Here is an 18,584-nt window from a genome sequence, read left to right as displayed (position 1 = left end):
GGAGTTCCTTACCATAGACTACGTTTACGCTGCAGACCAAAGTGGCCCAAATCAGATTTTTTTCCAGCTGACTGTTTACACTGCAAATAAACCGTGTAAATGTGCATGTGGCCCCAATGTGGCCTCCATGTCACTTGCATGCCCAGTGCGATAAGGTGAAAACAAAGGAAGTTGACCGGGAGGAAGTCGCCACACCTTAAAATAAGCATTTTTTTGTGAAAATAAATAAAAGTAATATAATGTATGAATGGATGTATGTAGTGTAATTTATTTGGGAGGGTGCTAATCTTTTAATGGCTATTAAGAAAAGGAGGCACGGACATCAGCGTAGATCTACGGGAGCTTTATTTTTCAACTCACATGTATGCAAATGCCCCACAGCGTCAATTGCGGTCCTTCAACAATCGCTATTTCTTTGGAATCAAAATATATATTAATATTACAGATGTCCGATAATGGCTTTTTTGCCGATGTCCGATATTCCGATATTGTCCAACTCTTCATTACCGATTCCGATATTAACCGATACCGATATATACAGTTGTGGAATTAACACATTATTATGCCTAATTTTGTTGTGATAATCTGCTGGATGCATTAAACAATGTAACAAGGTTTTCCAAAATAAATCAACTCGAGTTATGGAAAAAAATGCCAACATGGCACTGCCATATTAATTATTGAAATCACAAAGTGCATTGTTTTTTTTTAACGTGCCTCAAAACAGCAGTAGGGGGTAGCGGGGGGTGTATATTGTAGCGTCCCGGAAGAGTTAGTGCTGCAAGGGATTCTGGGTATTTGTTCTGTTGTGTTTATGTTGTGTTACGGTGCGGATGTTCTCCCGAAATGTGTTTGTCATTCTTGTTTGGTGTGGGTTCACAGTGTGGCGCATATTTGTAACAGTGTTAAAGTTGTTTATACGGCCACCCTCAGTGTGACCTGTATGGCTGTTGACCAAGTATGCCTTGCATTCACTTGTGTGGAAAGCCGTAGATATTATGTGATTGGGCCGGCACACAAAGGAACTTCCTTTAAGGTTTATTGGGGCTCTGTAGTTCTCCCTACGTCCGTGTACACAGCGGCGTTTTAAAATGTCATAAATTTTACTTTTTGAAACCGATACCGATAATTTTGAAACCGATACCGATAATTTCCGATATTAAATTTTAAAGCATTTATCGGCCGATAATATCGGCAGTCCGATATTATCGGACATCCCTAATTAATATATTACATATATCCTATTATTAGCCCACTATTGACTAGTGATTGCACTGAAAATTTGGCCATTTGTTATTTTTGTAGCCAGACCTGTATGTTTATTTCCGTACCTAATGCTAATGCCAGTGCTAATGAACCTTAGACTTAGACAAACTTTATTGATCCACAAGGGAAATTGTCCGTAGCTCGCCCAAAGCTGACGAAAAAGTCACATACGGGTCGCATTCGGGCTGCATTGCGTTAGACTGAGGTCACATTTGAAAAGTTTAGATTCAGGACTACCTCCTGATGTGGCCTGAATCTGATGCAAAAAGATCAGATTTAAAGCACTTTGGAGTGTTTCGACTGGCAAAAAAAATCAGATCTGTGTCACATGATGGCAAAAAATCATATTTGGTGTGCAGTGTACACAGTTGGGGTGTTATTATCCGCAATTACAGTATAAGAGGACAAGTTGTTTAGTTTTATTTCTTGTGTATTTCTACAACATACTTGACAACGGAGAGAAAGAAGAACGAAAGGAACTTTCGACCTGATTGAACTTTTGTGGGGCATCTGTGTAGGGAGGAACGCTGATTAGTAGAACTATCTTGCAGTGGTTTTACTCAGCCGTTCCCGATTGCAGTTTAATGCTGTTTGTGAATTTGTACCAACTTAATTTCAATACACGACGCTATAAGGTGGACGGAATTTTTAAACGTATATACAGAAGAATATAAAGCATTCAGCCTGGCTTCAAAGCTGCAAAGCGAGCTGGGACTCTGACCTCCTAGTTTAAAAAGAAATGTGAAATGAAAGACTGGTACAACTAAGGTAAAATCACATCAAATATTCACTATTTACTTTGTTACATGATGTAAAAGTAGCAAGTGACATGCTAATTGTGTAGTTATTCGTCTCAACCCGAGTGGACCGAATGATAATGCTAACAAGCTAATGCTAAATCTGATGCGTTTATGTTGTTGCTGTGAGACAAACACTGACATTTATTATCTATATACTGTTATTTACAGCTTTAATGAATCATAAAGAATCGCCTGACCCTCGTGAATTCCTGATTTACTGAGAGGACGACTTTCTGACTGTTAGAAAATAATTGTTATGTAAAATCATATACACGGTACACTTTGTTTTTAAATCATATTGTTTTGTATTTAATTTCCTTACACTTTAATGAAATAAATATGACCTAACATTGTCTGTTTATTTACATGGCATTAGTGTGGAAATATACTGTATCACTGATCCATAAGTCATCCGCCTGATTTGTATAAACTACCCTTAACTTAGTGTTTTTCAACCACTGTGCCACGGCACAATAGTGTGCCGTGAGATACAGTCTGGTGTGCCGTGGGAGATTATCAAATTTCACCTATTTGGGTTAAAACAATTTTTTGTAAACCACTAATTATAGTCTGCAAATGATGTGTTGTTGTTGAGTGTCGGTGCTGTCTAGAGCTCGGCAGAGTAACCGTGTAATACTCTTCCATATCAGTAGGTGGCAGCAGGTAGCTAATTGCTTTTTAGATGTCGGAAAGAGCGGGACGCAGTGTGCAGGTAAAAAGGTGTCTAATGCTTAAACCAAAATTAAACAAAAGGTGAGTTCCCCTAAGAAAAGGCATTGGAGTTTAGGGAAGGCTATGCAGGACGAAACTAAAACTGAACGAGCTACAAAGTAAACAAAAACAGAATGCTGGACGACAGCAAAGACTTACTGTGGAGCAAAGACGGCGTCCACAATGTACATCCGAACATGACATGACAATCAACAATGTCCCCACAAAGAAGGATAAAAACAACTGAAATATTCTTGATTGCTAAAACAAAGTAGATGTGGGAAAATATCGCTCAAAGGAAGACATGAAACTGCTACAGGAAAATACCAAAAAAAGAGAAAAAGCCACCAAAATAGGAGCGCAAGACAAGATAGTTCTTGTCTTGTCTCTAGTTTTTTTTGCTGTTTTCCTGTGTGTAGTGTTTTAGTAAACACTACAGGAAAACATCAAAAAAGTCACGGCGTGATGTGACAGGTCGTGACAGTACACCTACTTTGAGACAAGAACTATAGTGATGCATGGTTGGTTATGGTTTAAAGTCATATCCAACAATTGCGCCAACGACCTTTTACTGTCAACTGAGTTTCGTTTTTTAATGATTTCTGCTGGTGGTGTGCCTCCGGATTTTTTCAACGCAAAAAATGTACCTTGGCTCAAAAAAGGTTGAAAAACACTGCCTTAACTCATAGGCGCCGATCTACATTTCTGCCAATGGGTGCTCTGTGTGTGTATTAAAAAAAAAAATAGACGTTCAGCGAAGTTAATATCTCATATGATTTGTGGCTTCATTATTTTGTAAAACGGACCAAACTCGCCACAAAATTAACTACAACAAGATTGATTTTTCAAAAATTATTTGAAAGATTGAAAGTTGCCATCAATCCCACGTGGGTGCTCGGGCCCTGAAGCACCCACGAGAGCGGCGCCTATGCTGAACTGTGAAATGCGGTGGAAAAACAAACCACACACTTCTACAGGTTCCTTTAATTACTGGACTAAAGGTTCCTAAACTTTTGATGAAAAGAGGCCTAATGAAAGCAATTAAGGTGTAATTGCCAACCTGGTACATCCAAATGTAGTTTAAAAAAATTACCTTGCAGCTATGAAGGCCCCGAGGATCATTGCAAATACTGTCAGCTGGATGGACCTGGAGAATTTTCTCCTGTCAAAAAAGTGAAACATTTTAACAATACGACTCTTTTTTTTAAATGGTAAATGGGTTATACTTGTATAGCGCTTTTCTACCTTCAAGGTACTCAAAGCGCTTTGACACTATTTCCACATTCACCCATTCACACACACATTCACACACTGATGGCGGGAGCTGCCATGCAAGGCCCTAACCACGACCCATCAGGAGCAAGGGTGACATTTTTGAATAATGAATGAGGAAAAACTGGAAATTTTAGTTTTTGGTCCGGCCCTCATTGACTTGGGACCATTGCGAAATGATGTGCGTCCCAAAGTCACCAGCATTGGCGTCACTACAGACAGTGATTTTAAATTTGACAAACAAGTCAATGGCGTTTTAAAATCGTGGTTTTTTTCATCTTCGTCTTTTAGCAAAAGTAAAACCGTTTTCATCTATCAACCTTTTTGAACAAGTCGTGCGTGCTTTTATTTCAAGTGGCCTGGACTACTGCAGTGCACTTTATGCTGGCGTTAGCCAAAAAGCTCTCTCCCGGTTGCATTTAGTCCAGAACGCGGCAGCACGACTTTTTAACGGGGGCCAGGAAACACGAGCATATAACCCCGATTCTTGAGACTTTGCACTGGCTCCCTGTTCATTTTAGAATTGATTTTAAAGTTTTGCTGTTTGGTTTTAAAGCTTTGCATGGACTGGCACCTCAGTATATCTCGGACTTCATCCAAATTTACACTCCTGCGCGCTCTCTGAGGTCCGAGAGCCAGCTCCAACTCGTGGTGCCCAAGACGAGATTTAAAACCAGGGGAGACAGGGGTGGTCTGCCCTAAGCTCTGGAACACTCTGCCACTCCATGTTCGAACTGCTCCCACAGTGGAGTGTTTTCTCGTCTTAAGACCCACTTTTATTCAAAGGAAGACGTGAAACTGCTACAGAAAAATACCAAATAAACAGGAAAAGCCACCAAATCCAGTTTGGATGATTCCTTAAAATGTTCCAGTTCCATTCACACATTTAAAAAACACTTTAAGACCAATGTATTGGAAAAAGATATCACTCTTGAATCAAAACAGTAGTTAATACTTTGATCAATGTTAATTACAAACTAAATGTGGGATATAAATAATAATGGAAGTATAATTGTTTGTACATAGTATATAATTGGTACAAAGATTTAACTAACACGTGTACAAGGATATTTCACATGTCTTTACTGTGTACCGTAATTTCCGGACTATAAGCCGCTACTTTTCCCCCTCGTTCTGGTCCCTGCGGCTTATACAACGGTGCGGCTTATTTACGGCCTGTTCTTCTCCGACACCGACGAAGAGGATTTCGGTGGTTTTAGTACGCAGGAGGAAGACGATGACACAATGATTAAAGACTGACTTTTCATATACCGGTAGGCTGGTTATTTTGATAACGTACAGGCGAGCACTTTGTATTACTTTGCACCGTTGTATTATTTGTACTCTGCACGAATGCTGTTCGCCATGTCAAAGATGTGAAAGTTTGATTGAATGATTGAAAGATTTATTGTTAATAAATGGGACGCTTTGCGTTCCCAAACAGTCATCTCTGTCCCGACAATCCCCTCCGTGGTAGCGGGAACCCCTATATACTACGGTAATTACACATCAAAACCCTGCGGCTTATAGTCGGGTGCGGCTTATATATGGAGCAATCTGTATTTTCCCCTAAATTTAGCTGGTGCGGCTTATAGTCAGGTGCGGCTTATAGTCCGGAAATTACGGTATATAATTGAGCAGTGTTTATGTTGTGTACAAGGTGTATTTATAATATGCTGTGCAAAGGAAATGTCATAATTTTAGGAAGCTCATCTTGTATTTGACATTGTTTATAGAGTTAGGCGCAATAAGTGTTCAACTTTCTGTTCCGCCGCTCCCAGTCTGTGGAACGCTCTCCCTGACCACCTGAGGGCACCACAGACTGTGGATGCTTTTAAAAAAAGGCTTAAAAACCCTTCTTTTTAAAAAAGCCTTTTTTTTTTTTTTTTTTAGATATATGCATACTAGTTTTAGCTATTTGGCTGTTCTAGTTTTTATTTTTATTTATTATCTTTTTATTTTTATTTTTTTTAATACACTGTAGCACTTTGAGGTTGTTTACTCAATGTTAAGTGCTTTTTACAAATAAAATCTATTATTATTATTATTATTATAACTTCAGCCTAAACCCTTTCGGTCTGCAACATTTTCAATGTATGAATGTACAACTGTTTGTTTATGTAAAACTGTTTGTTTATTTTGTTGACCACTGACCGAAGAAATAATAATAAACTAAAATAGGAGCGCAGGACACCAAAAAACTCCAAATAAGTCACGATGTAACAGGTGGTGACAGTACACCTACTTTGAGACAAGAGCTATAGTGATGCATGCTTGGTTATGGTTTGAATTCATATCCAACAATTGTGGGAACGACTTTTTACCATACTTGCCAACCTTGAGACCTCCGAATTCGGGAAATGGGGGGAGGTGGGGTTTTAGGAAGGGGGTGTATATTGTAGCGTCCCGGAAGAGTTAGCGCTGCAAGGGGTTCTGGGTATGTGTTCTGTTGTGTTTATGTTGTGTTACGGTGTAGATGTTCTCCCGAAATGTGTTTTGTCATTCTTGTTTGGTGTGGGTTCACAGTGTGGCGCATATTTGTAACAGTGTTAAAGTTGTTTATACGGGCACCCTCAGTGTGACCTGTATGGCTGTTGATCAAGTATGCCTTGCATTCACTTATGTGTGTGTAAAAGCCGCATATATTATGTGACTGGGGCGGCACGCTATTTGAATGGAGGAAAAGCGGACGTGACGACAGGTTGTAGAGGAAAATTGGGATGGTTGGCAAGTATGATTTTTACTGTCAATACCGGCCGCCGAGTTTCATTTTTTAACGTTTTCTGCTGGTGGCGTGCCTCCGCATTTCTTCAACGAAAAAAAATGTGCCTTGGCTCAAAAAAGGTTGAAAAACACTGCCCTGCATCACACAGTAAAATCACCAGTGGATTACAAGAAAAAAAGGAACTGACTTGAGCAGAAATCTCTCGGCCAGCATCGTGAATAAGATGGAGAACCTCCTGAGGACAGTAAACATGGGCAAACTGGTGGAGCAGAGCAGAAATACAACATGTTAATGACATATATTCCATGAATTATCTTCTGATTAAAAAAAAAAACTTACTTGAGGGTTTTGGTTCCAGACAGACCAGTAATTTGATTGCCCACATAGAGGAGAGGTAGAGGAAACGTCTGTACGCATGCGTGTTATTGATGAAGCTGATTAGTGAACAGAGTTGATATTGATCATACAAAAATGACACAGGTGGTTCTCACCTTGCGTGGTACTTTCTTGTCGAAGTCTGGGAAGCTGATCACCCTCGCAGCCTTGCCCACCCACAGGACAATCACCGTGGCCAACATCTGCAAAATATCCCAAATCACCAACTCACTCCCACGACATTGAACTGATGTTTCTTGCGTGTTTTAGGGGGAAATGTTGCGAAACTCACTTGCCCAATCCCAACGCATATCGACGAAGGGAACCTGAAACATGAATTAGCCACAAGTGAAGTCAGCTAAAAGTGCCACAAATAACGAAGAGGACGGGTATTAAAGTAGTAAAAGTAATGTAATAGCGTTATTATAACTGTGTAGCCCAAAGTTGTATTTAGCTAACTTCGCTACACTCTCCACGCCGACGTCGTTACCTGTAGTGGGTGAGCACACTCTTGTTCACCACCACCAGGAAAAAGGAGCTCGAACTGTAAAATCCGGCGGCCAGCAGCTTCATGAACACCGTCGGAGGTCTGTCTGCCATCCCCGATTTGCTCCGTGGACGAGTGTCGGCTCCAGTCCTGCCATTGATTGAGTCGCTCTAACCTCCCTCCCTCCCTCCCTCCTCCGTCGTCTTCTTCGTTGTTTGTTTTTTTGGCGGTTGGCAAGCAACCGTGTGGTGCGCATTACCGCCACCTTTTGATACGGAGTGTGGACCGGCCTGCAACCATTCTTTTTATTTTAACCTCTTAAAGGCCTACTGAAATTAGATTTTCTTATTTAAACGGGGTTTGTAGGTCCATTCTATGTGTCATACTTGATCATTTTGCGATATTGCCATATTTTTGCTGAAAGGATTTGGTAGAGAACATCGACGATAAAGTTCGCAACTTTTGGTCGCTGATAAAAAAAAGCCTTTCCTGTACCGGAAGTAGCGTGACGTCACAGGTTGTGGAGCTCCTCAAATCTGCACATAGTTTACAATCATGGCCACAAGCAGCGAGAGCGATTCGGACCGAGAAAGCGACGATTTCCCCATTAATTTGAGCGAGGATGAAAGATTTGTGGATGAGGAAAGTGAGAGTGAAGGACTAGAGGGCAGTGGAAGCGATTCAGATAGGGAAGATGCTGTGAAAGGCGGGTGGGACCTGATATTCAGCTGGGAATGACTAAAACCATACTTGCCAACCCTCCCGTTTTTAGCGGGAGAATCCCAATATTCAGCGCTTCTCCCGACAACCTCCCGGCAGAGATTTTCTCCCGACAAACTCCCGGTATTCAGCCGGAGCTGGAGGCCACGCCCCCTCCAGCTCAATGCGGACCTGAGTGTGGACAGCCGTTCTCACGTCCGCTTTCCCAGCAGCTTGCCTGCCCAATGATGTCATAACATCTACGGCTTTTAGAGAGTAGAGTGCACAAATGCACACCCGACTCATCGTGTAAATACAAACTTCTCCCTATCGGCGTATTACGGATACAGCAACAGCTGACTGGTTTGCAGGTGTGTAATTTGTTGTGAGTTTATGCACTGTGTTGGTTTTGTTGTTTGAACAAGGTGATGTTCATGCACGCTTCATTTTGTGCACCAGTTAAAAAACATGGTAACACTTTAGTATGGGGAACATATTCACCATTAATTAGTTGCTTATTAACATGCAAATTAGTAACATATTGGCTCTTAACTAATCATTATTAAGTACCTATTAATGCCTTATTCTGCATGGCCTTATTATAACCCTAACCCTCTAACCCTGGCCCTAACCCAGTGGTTTTTAACCTTGTTGGAGGTACCGAACCTCACCAGTTTCATATGCGCATTCACCGAACACTTATTTAGTGAAAAATAAAATGTTTTTTTTTTCAAATTCAAGACAAAGTTATATGTCTTTGGTAACACTTTAGTATGATGAACATATTCTAAGTAACAAAGACTAAATTTAGAGTTATTTGGACACTAGGGGAACATATTCTAAGTAACAAAGACTTAATTTAGAGTTATTTGGACACTAGGGGAACATATTCTAAGTAATAAAGACTTAATTTAGAGTTATTTGGTTAGGGTTAGGGTCAGGGTTAGGGTTAGGGTTATAATAAGGCCATGCTGAATAATACATTAATAAGTACTTAATAATGACTAGTTAAGAGCCAATATGTTACTAATTTGCATGTTAATAAGCAACTAATTAATGGTGAATATGTTCCCCATACTAAAGTGTTACCATGTTTTATTACTGGTGCATAAAATGAAGCGTGCATGAACATCACCTTGTTCAAACAACAATACCAACACAGTGCATAAACTCACAACAAATTACACACCTGCAAACCAGTCAGCTGTTGCCGTATCCGTAATACGCCGATAAGGAGAAGTTTGTATTTACACGATGAGTCGGGTGTGTTTTGACCTCTGCCGAACCCCTGAGGCCGACTCACCGAACCCCTAGGGTTCGATCGAACCCAGGTTAAGAACCACTGCACTAGGGGAACATATTCTAAGTAACAAAGACTTAATGTAGAGTTATTTGGACACTAGGGGAACATATTCTAAGTAACAAAGACTTAATTTAGAGTTATTTGGACACTAGGGGAACATATTCTAAGTAACAAAGACTTAATTTAGAGTTATTTGGACACTAGGGGAACATATTCTAAGTAATAAAGACTTAATTTAGAGTTATTTGGACACTAGGGGAACATATTCTAAGTAACAAAGACTTAATTTAGAGTTATTTGGACACTAGGGGAACATATTCTAAGTAACAAAGACTTAATTTAGAGTTATTTGGACACTAGGAGAACATATTCTAAGTAATAAAGACTTAATTTAGAGTTATTTGGTTAGGGTTAGGGCAGTGGTTCTTAACCTGGGTTCGATCGAACCTTAGGGGTTCGTTGAGTCGGCCTCAGGGGTTCAGCAGAGGTCGAGACACACCCGACTCATCGTGTAAATACAAACTTCTCCCTAGCGGCGTATTACGGATACGGCAACAGTTTTACTTGTTTTAAGGGTTTTGGTCCTAAATTAACTCAGTAAATCTCAGCTTGTTGCTGAGATTTTATGACCTATATTGAGTAAAACATGCTTGAAACTAGAATATCAACTGATGCAAAGCTGTGTCATCAACACTCACAAGTATAAAACAACTTTTTTAAAGTAATAATTTTTTACTTCAAGCATGAAAAAAAAAAATCATGATGCCAAGCGCACATCATTATGTCAAGATAATGGCACTAGCATTTACTTCATTTAAGAATTTTTTTCAACACATTGAGCAAAAAGGTCTCATTTGTTTTTCTGCCAAGAAAAGTGCACTTGTTATTAGTGAGAACATACTTATTTTAAGGTATTTTTGGGTTCATTGAGGTTAGCTAATTTTACTTGTTTTGGAAAGTCTTGACAAGCCGAATTTTCTTGTTCTATTGGCCGATCATTTTGCTTAGTTCAAATAAAATACCCCTAATTTTTGTTTGTTTTTTTCTTGTTTTCGAACACTGACTTTTTGGAGTGTGAAAAGGCCGTCACAGTAGTCCAACATGCTGGAGACAAAATAACTCCCACTATTCCCTCTTATCCGAAAAATGGCCGCTCTCAAAAAAGTGTTGTCTCTTTTTTTTTTTTTTTAACCTTCAAACTTTAAATTCTTTAACAGCTTCAGACCTATCCATAGATTTAAGTTTTGATATAATTCTAATTGTTTTACATTTCATGCTCTTTTTGTAAAAAAAAAACAACCAACATTTTTTATTAAGGGAAAACAAAATATGCAACGTGGTATAGGGGACATAAATACAGTCTTTAATAGGTCAATAATTCACGGCAACACTGATTTTGATGCATTATTATTTTTTGGAACTATGACAGTTTTTTCCAAAAATTCACACGATCCCCCCTCCGCCGAAAAATGGTCAAACTAGTAAGAGTCTTATGAGTAAGTCATATGATTTTTTTAAAAACTTTTAACCAGAGACGTCCGATAATGGCTTTTTTGCCGATATCCGATATCCCGATATTGTCCAACTCTTAATTACCGATTCCGATATCAACCGATACCAATATATACAGTCGTGGAATTTTACACATTATTATGCCTAATTTTGTTGTGATGCCCCGCTGGATGTATTAAACAATGTAACAAGGTTTTCCAAAAATAAATCAACTGAAGTTATGGAAAAAAATGGCAACATGGCACTGCCATATTTATTATTGAAGTCACAAAGTGCATTATTTTTTTAACATGCCTCAAAACAGCAGCTTGGAAGTTGGGACATGCTCTCCCTGCGAGAGACGTTGTGGTGGGCGGGGCTGGGGTAGCGTGGGGTGTATATTGAGTTAGTGCTGCAAGGGGTTCTGGGTATTTGTTCTGTTGTGTTTATGTTGTGTTACGGTGCGGATGTTCTCCCGAAATGTGTTTGTCATTCTTGTTTGGTGTGGGTTCACAGTGTGGCGCATATTTGTAACAGTGTTAAAGTTGTTTATACGTCCACCCTCAGTGTGACCTGTATGGCTGTTGACCAAGTATGCGTTGCATTCACTTGTGTGTGTAAAAAGCCGTAGATATTATGTGACTGGGCCGGCACGCAAAGACAGTGCCTTTAAGGTTTATTGGCCCTCTGTACTTCTCCCTACGTCCGTGTATCACTACATACAGCGGCGTTTTAAAAAGTAATATATTTTACATTTTGAAACCGATACCGATCATTTCCGAACCGATACCGAATACTTCCGATATTACATTTTAAAGCATTTATCGGCCGATAATATCGGTAGCCCGATATTATCGGACACCTCTACTTTCAACACTACTTTCAGCAGCTTCAGAGCCATCCATTTATGTTAGGTTTTTCTTATTTGTTTGTGTTTTTAATGTTTTATGTTCTTTTTGTAAAAAAAAACAACAACAAAAAAAACAAAACTGTTTTTACTACGGGAAAAACTAAATGTGAAAATTTTTCCCCCAAAATTAGTGCGGAGTGAAATACTGAAAATTAGTTATTGACACTCTTAAATTGGTAAATACGTCTTGATTTTGATGCAATGACAATTTATCGAAAACACAGCTAACAAGGTAACAAAACACAAAAGACTGTATTTACAGACAAAAGTCACAGACCCATTTCAGTGCTGTGTTAGGCTCAACAAAGGCTGGGTCCCAGAAGCAGAGCACGTAACAGTTCAAAAGGTTTATTATGCAAACTAGGGAAGGATCAAAAAAATAATGGCACTGGGTGGAGGAGCCTGTGCCATTAAAAAACCAAGGGATTAAAGTAAATAGCGCGGCTGTAGGAAGGCGGGTAAAAGGCTGTGCACAAAAACAAAGTAACTAATGAAACAATGAAAAAGTACTTGCACATGAACTGACAGGAGGAAGTTTGGCGTGGTCTGGATTAGTGACGGGACATTAAGTTTAAAGAACCGGTGTGTGCAATTACAGTTTGTACGATATGCAGGGTGTGGAGATTTCTGCAAGGTGTGCTTAAGTACTTCCCGCCTTTCTTGGCTGCCATGACAACTGGGGAGAGAGACAAAGAGTGAGAGCAGGGCGGCCAGGAAAAGCACACGGGAGAAACAGTAATGTGATACTTTTTTGGGGATTTTTGCCTATCGTTAACAATTAGAGACAAGAACACAATTGTCTTTTTGTTTAGGATTCTGAAGACGATAAATGACGCTTCCAAGCGCACAGTGCTTCTCTCGACCTACTTTAAGATCTTTAAGACCGTTCTTAGCTACGGTTTAGTACTAAATTTGCATGTGGAGTACAGCCCAACTGAACTTTGAGACATCAAAGACTGCTCGGTTATCACAATTCCACCGAAGCTGAAATCCACACTGGGAAGACAGCAGCTCCTGAGGACAACGCAGTGGCAGAGCAGAAGTAAGACCTACTTTAAGACCTTTTAGACCGTTTTTAGCTACGGTTTAGTACTAAATCCGCGTGTGTAATACAGCCCAACTGAACATTGAGACATCAAAGACAGTTCGGTTATCACAATCCCACTGAAGCTGAAAACCATGCTGGGAAGCCAGCAGATCCTGAGGACAACGGAGTGGCAGAACAGACTACAGAGTTCTGAGGGCCAGCTAAAGGCTATCAGGCCGCCGATCCCAACTCTCTTCCTGGTCAATGTCCACTCCCTTGACAACAAGGCGGACTTGTTTCGTCTGAACCTGAGTGTTTCCACAGAGATGAAGAACTGTGCTGTTTTCTGCCTCACACTCTTCAAGTCTACCATCGAACCCATCCTCATGTACGGCTCCGAGACCTGGACCCTCAATGCGCGCCTTCACAAACGCTTTGACGGTTGCTATACCAACGTAAGCAAGCACCCGTCTAAGCCAACGTCGCGCACAGTTTGCTGGTCACTGCTTCCGTGCGTAGACGGAGCTGATAAAACAGCTCCTCCTTTGGAAACAATCTACCAGGGGTCGCCTCACCTACCCCGAAGTAATTGCACGGGACACTGGGATCCTTGTTTCAGAGCTTGGCTCTGCCATGGGTGACCCCGACTGCTGGCGGAGGCTATGGCCGCACATTGATGATAATGATGCTGCCTCACAGAGTCCCACACTGGGGAACTGGGTCCTGGACTTCCTGACCAAATAGACCTCAGACTGTCAGGATCCACAACACTGTCTCGTCCACCATAACCCTCAGTACAGGTTCTCCCCAGGGTTGTGTGCCGAGCCCCCGCCTGTTCACTCTGCCGACGTATGACTGCTTGGGGAGACACCCCAGCTGTCATAGAGTAAAGTTTGCGGACAACACAGCAGTTGTGGGACGCATCACTAACAAATAATGAGTCCGAACACAGACAGGAGGCTGAACATTTGGAGCAATGGTTCAGAGAAAACAACCTCTACATCAGTGTGAAGAAGACCAAGGAGGCGGTGGTCGACTTCAGAAGAAACAGAGGCCCCCTCTCCTCCCCAGTACATTGGAGGAGCAGCTGTGGAACTGGTCTCCAGCTTCAGTTACCAGGGTGTGCACATAACCAAGGCCCTCACCTGGAGCACCTGTCTGGTCAGGAAGGCCGACCTGCAACTTTTCTGAAGCTGGACTCAGAGCACAGTCCTTAGGAGCTTCTACAACTGTGTGGTGGAGCGCGTGCTCTGCACTGGCATCACCGTTTGGCACAGCAGCGGAGAGGAAGGCTCTGCAGAGGGCGGTGTAGGCTGCACAGAAGTCCGTGGGAAGCGGCCTTCCCAACACCTCAGAACGTTACATACAGAGATGCAGGGGGAGGGCGTGCCGCATCATGAATGTCTGACTCACCCTGCACACCAGCTCTTTCAACCCCTCCTCTCAGGTAAGCGGCTGCAGAGCGTAAGGAGAAAAACCACAGAGACACCTTCTTCCCTGAAACGGCAAGACTGCTGAGCGCTAGCCGTGTTCCAGAGTCTCCTTCAGCCCTTCTTATTTTATTTAATTTTTTTCTTTGATGCACCTGAAAGAGTGGCAGCACATCACAGTAGATCCTTTGACTTCCTTCCATCCATTTTCTACCGCTTGTCCCTTCCGGGGTAGCGGGGGGTGCTGGAACCTATCTCAGCTGCATTTTGGCAGAAGGCAGGGTACACTCTGGACAAGTCGCCACCTCATCGCAGGGCCAACACAGATAGACAGACAACATTCACACTCACGTTCACACACTAGGGCCAATTTTAGTGTTGCCAATCAACCTATCCCCAGGTGCATGTCTTTGGAGGTGGGAGGAAGCCGGAGTACCCGGAGGGAACATTTATTTTACTTTATTATTGGTATTCTTCTCAACTTTTCTTGCTTTTTTAAAATCACTTATCTTTTCCATAAACCGCTAATTATGGTTCTTGGGCGCTTTTGTGTGTTTTCGTCTTTTTCTTTTCAGGCCATTTTTGTTTGGCTTTGATCAGTTGAGCAGCTGGCCCTTTGTTTACAAACGCGAGGAGCTGTTTGCGCTCTCCTTGCACCCAGCGTTATGGGGATCGCGGCCGGACTTTCCCATGGAACTACGGAAAAAGCGCCGGGGATGCCGTGCAGGCACAAAGATGAAGGAGCGCAGATTTTTGAACAATTTCCTTTGTGATCAATAAAGTTTGTCTAAATTTAAAGGCCTACTGAAATGAGATTTTCTTATTCAAACGGGGATAGCAGATCCATTCTATGTGTCATACTTGATCATTTCGCGATATTGACATATTTTTGCTGAAAGGATTTAGTAGAGAACATCGACGATAAAGTTTGCAACTTTTGGTCGCTGATAAAAAAGCCTTGCCTGTACCGGAAGTAGCGTGACGTCACCGGTTGTGGAGCTCCTCACATCTGCACATTGTTTACAATCATGGCCACAAGCAGCGAGAGCGATTTGGACCTAGAAAGTGAAAATTTCCCCATTAATTTGAGCGAGGATGAAAGATTTGTGGATGAGGAAAGTGAGAGTGAGGGATTAGAGAGCAGTGGAAGCGATTCAGATAGGGAAGATGCTGTGAGAGGCGGGTGGGACCTGATATTCAGCTGGGAATGACTAAAACAGTAAATAAACACAAGACATAAATATACTCTATTAGCCACAACACAACCAGCCTTATATTTAATATGCCACAAATTAATCCCACATAACAAACACCTCCCCCCTCCCGTCCATATAACCCGCCAATACAAATCAAACACCCGCACAACACACTCAATCCCACAGCCCAAAGTACCGTTCACCTCCCCAATGTTCATACAGCACATATATTTCCCCAAAGTTACGTACGTGACATGCACATAGCGGCACGCACGTACGGGCAAGCGATCAAATGTTTGGAAGCCGCAGCTGCGTACTCACGGTAGCGCGTATCCAACTCAAAGTCCTCCTGGTAAGAGTCTCTGTTGTCCCAGTTCTCCACAGGCCAATGATAAAGCTTGACTGTCATCGTTCGGGAATGTAAACAATGAAACACCGGCTACGACGTAGCCGCTACGTGTTTGTGTTGCTGCAGCCGGCCGCTAATACACCGCTTCCCACCTACAGCTTTCTTCTTTGATATCTCCATTGTTCATTAAACAAATTGCAAAAGATTCACCAGCACAGATGTCCAGAATACTGTAGAATTTTGCGATGAAAACAGACGACTTAACAGCCGGCCACAATGCTGTCCCAAAATGTCCGCTACAATCCGTGACGTCACGTGCAAACGACATCATACCGAGACGTTTTCAGCAGGATATTCCGCGGGAAATTTGAAATTGCACTTTACTAATCTAACCCGGCCAAATTGGCATGTGTTGCAATGTTAAGATTTCATCATTGATATATAAACTTTCAGACTGCGTGGTCGGTAGTAGTGGGTTCCAGTAGGCCTTTAAGTCTAAGTCTAAGTGCAATTTTTGTTATTCCTATTTATTTATCTCATTCCACACAGCGTTCTGAGCCGGCTAATCTTGTCCTAACTCTTTAAGTGCCTTATGTTAATTGCCCATTTTTATTTATTATCATTATTTATTTATTTCTGTTTTTCTTGATACTTGCCGGGACCTGAGTACAAATGTGTACATGCAGGTATGACAATTAAAGCTCCTTGAACCCTTGAATCCTTTACCTAAAGGGGGGACCCCAAATCCCAACACCCCCCATACAGGAAGGGCTTTAGGAACCTACCAGTCAGAGTTCAGGGTTAGTCGCACCAATAAAAGGCACAGGGTGATGAGGCAAGCTCTCTCTGACTACTTTTGTTTCAAATCACGGCTCAATTGCCTCACGAGGAATTGACCCACTGGAGCCAATTGGATCGAGAACTTCTCACAGCTTTATCCATGTTTCATGTCTATGCATGCTTTGGCACAAGAAACCACCTGCTAGTTTATTTACCGACAGCACACATTATGTTATGAATTTTTTAATCTGCTATGGCTCTTGGAAATGAGGATGAATTACAATAAATGTTTGACCAAATGGATTTTCTCGTTAAATTAACACATGTATAATATAATATAATTTAATGTATTGTGTGTTTGTGTTTTGAATATAGCAGTATTGCATGATAATGCAGGTTGCTTAATGTTTTTGACAGATGGCATATGGGCTTAAAGAGGAAGACTACAATATAATGTAACTTAGACAACGACGTAGAGAACAGGGGAGATTCAGTTCATTTTTTATTTTAAGAGATTGTTTTTTCATTGAAAACAACCGCTCCATCATTAAGCTGTTGATTTCTGGCCGAGAAAGAGAATAAAGAATGCGTTAACTTAATAAAATGTTGAGTGTGTATAATGTTTGCATGTCAACGTTGACGAGAATCGAACACACGTCATGTGGCGTAAAAAGATAGTGCATAGACCAGTGACGGGAAATGTAGAGTTTACAATGTGTATATATATATACATGTATATATACACATATATATATAACATAACTTTTTATGTGTATATATACAGTACAGGCCAAAAGTTTGGACACATATTCTCATTTCAATGGTTTTCTTTATTTTCATGACTATTTACATTGTAGATTGTCACTGAAGGCATCAAAACTATGAATGAACACCTGAAAGGGAAAACCATTTCAGGTGACTACCTCTTGAAGCCCATCGAGAGAATGTCAAGGGTGTGCAAAGCAGTAATCAGAGCAAAGGGTGGCTATTTTAAAGAAACCAGAATATAAAACATGTTTTCAGTTATTTCCCCTTTTTTTGTTAAGTACATAACTCCACATGTGTTCATTCATAGTTTTGATGCCTTCAGTGACAATCTGCAATTTAAATAGTCATGAAAATAAAGAAAACACATTGAATGAGAAGGTGTGTCCAAACTTTTGGCCTGTACTGTACACACACACACACACACACACACACACAAACACACACACACGCACACACACACACACACATATATATATATATATATATATATATATATATATATATATATATATATATATATATATATATATATATATATATATATATAAGATTATATTACATCCGGAGATGCTTTCCTCTTCATTCACCTTAGGTGAATGGAGCCTTGGCCAGGAGGACTTGATATCATCAGATGGTATCCAGCGGTCATTGGGTGTTTCGACCCTGAACCATAACACCCTACCGCTGGTGGGCCGGCAGTGGTGGCCAAGTCACTGCCTATCTCCTCCTCCTGGCTTCCAGCTCATCTCGTCTCTCCTGCTCCATAACCAGCAAGAGGCTCTCTCTGCTGCCTCCCCCATCCTGCTAGCTGCTGTCTTTCTCTCCTTCCCTGTTATTCCCAAGGCTGTGAGCATTCTCCATACCGACTGGGCAGGGAATCCTCTGCAGCCGACCTCGACCGGGAACAACCATGCCTGCCATCCTTTTCCCCTGCAGTCATTCAAAAGGTCCTGGTATTTGGCACTTTTCCTTTCGAAGGCTTGGTCGCACCCTTC

At 41.3% G+C, this 18,584-nt stretch overlaps 2 protein-coding genes across 2 annotated transcripts in view; one reads left to right on the top strand and one right to left on the bottom strand.

The window, feature by feature from the left end:
* The window catches only part of LOC133644330 (nucleotide sugar transporter SLC35D2-like), a 48,892-nt gene extending 41,109 nt beyond the window's left edge, over window positions 1-7,783 (bottom strand). The window contains exons 1-6 of the mRNA XM_062038727.1: window positions 7,640-7,783; window positions 7,442-7,475; window positions 7,266-7,352; window positions 7,114-7,181; window positions 6,962-7,033; window positions 3,871-3,939 (exon numbers count right to left, since the gene is read on the bottom strand). Coding sequence (XP_061894711.1) covers window positions 3,871-3,939; window positions 6,962-7,033; window positions 7,114-7,181; window positions 7,266-7,352; window positions 7,442-7,475; window positions 7,640-7,749 — 440 coding nt within the window. The 5' untranslated portion in view covers window positions 7,750-7,783. The remainder of the gene's footprint in view (window positions 1-3,870; window positions 3,940-6,961; window positions 7,034-7,113; window positions 7,182-7,265; window positions 7,353-7,441; window positions 7,476-7,639) is intronic.
* The window catches only part of LOC133644331 (biogenesis of lysosome-related organelles complex-1 subunit 2-like), a 95,407-nt gene that overhangs the window by 61,514 nt on the left and 15,309 nt on the right, over window positions 1-18,584 (top strand). The window lies entirely within an intron of this gene.

Source organism: Entelurus aequoreus, linkage group LG27, assembly GCF_033978785.1.
Source record: "Entelurus aequoreus isolate RoL-2023_Sb linkage group LG27, RoL_Eaeq_v1.1, whole genome shotgun sequence".
NCBI lineage: Eukaryota > Metazoa > Chordata > Actinopteri > Syngnathiformes > Syngnathidae > Entelurus > Entelurus aequoreus.
Note: the sequence above shows the minus strand (reverse complement) of the source record. Positions and strands in the feature narration are given on the sequence as shown.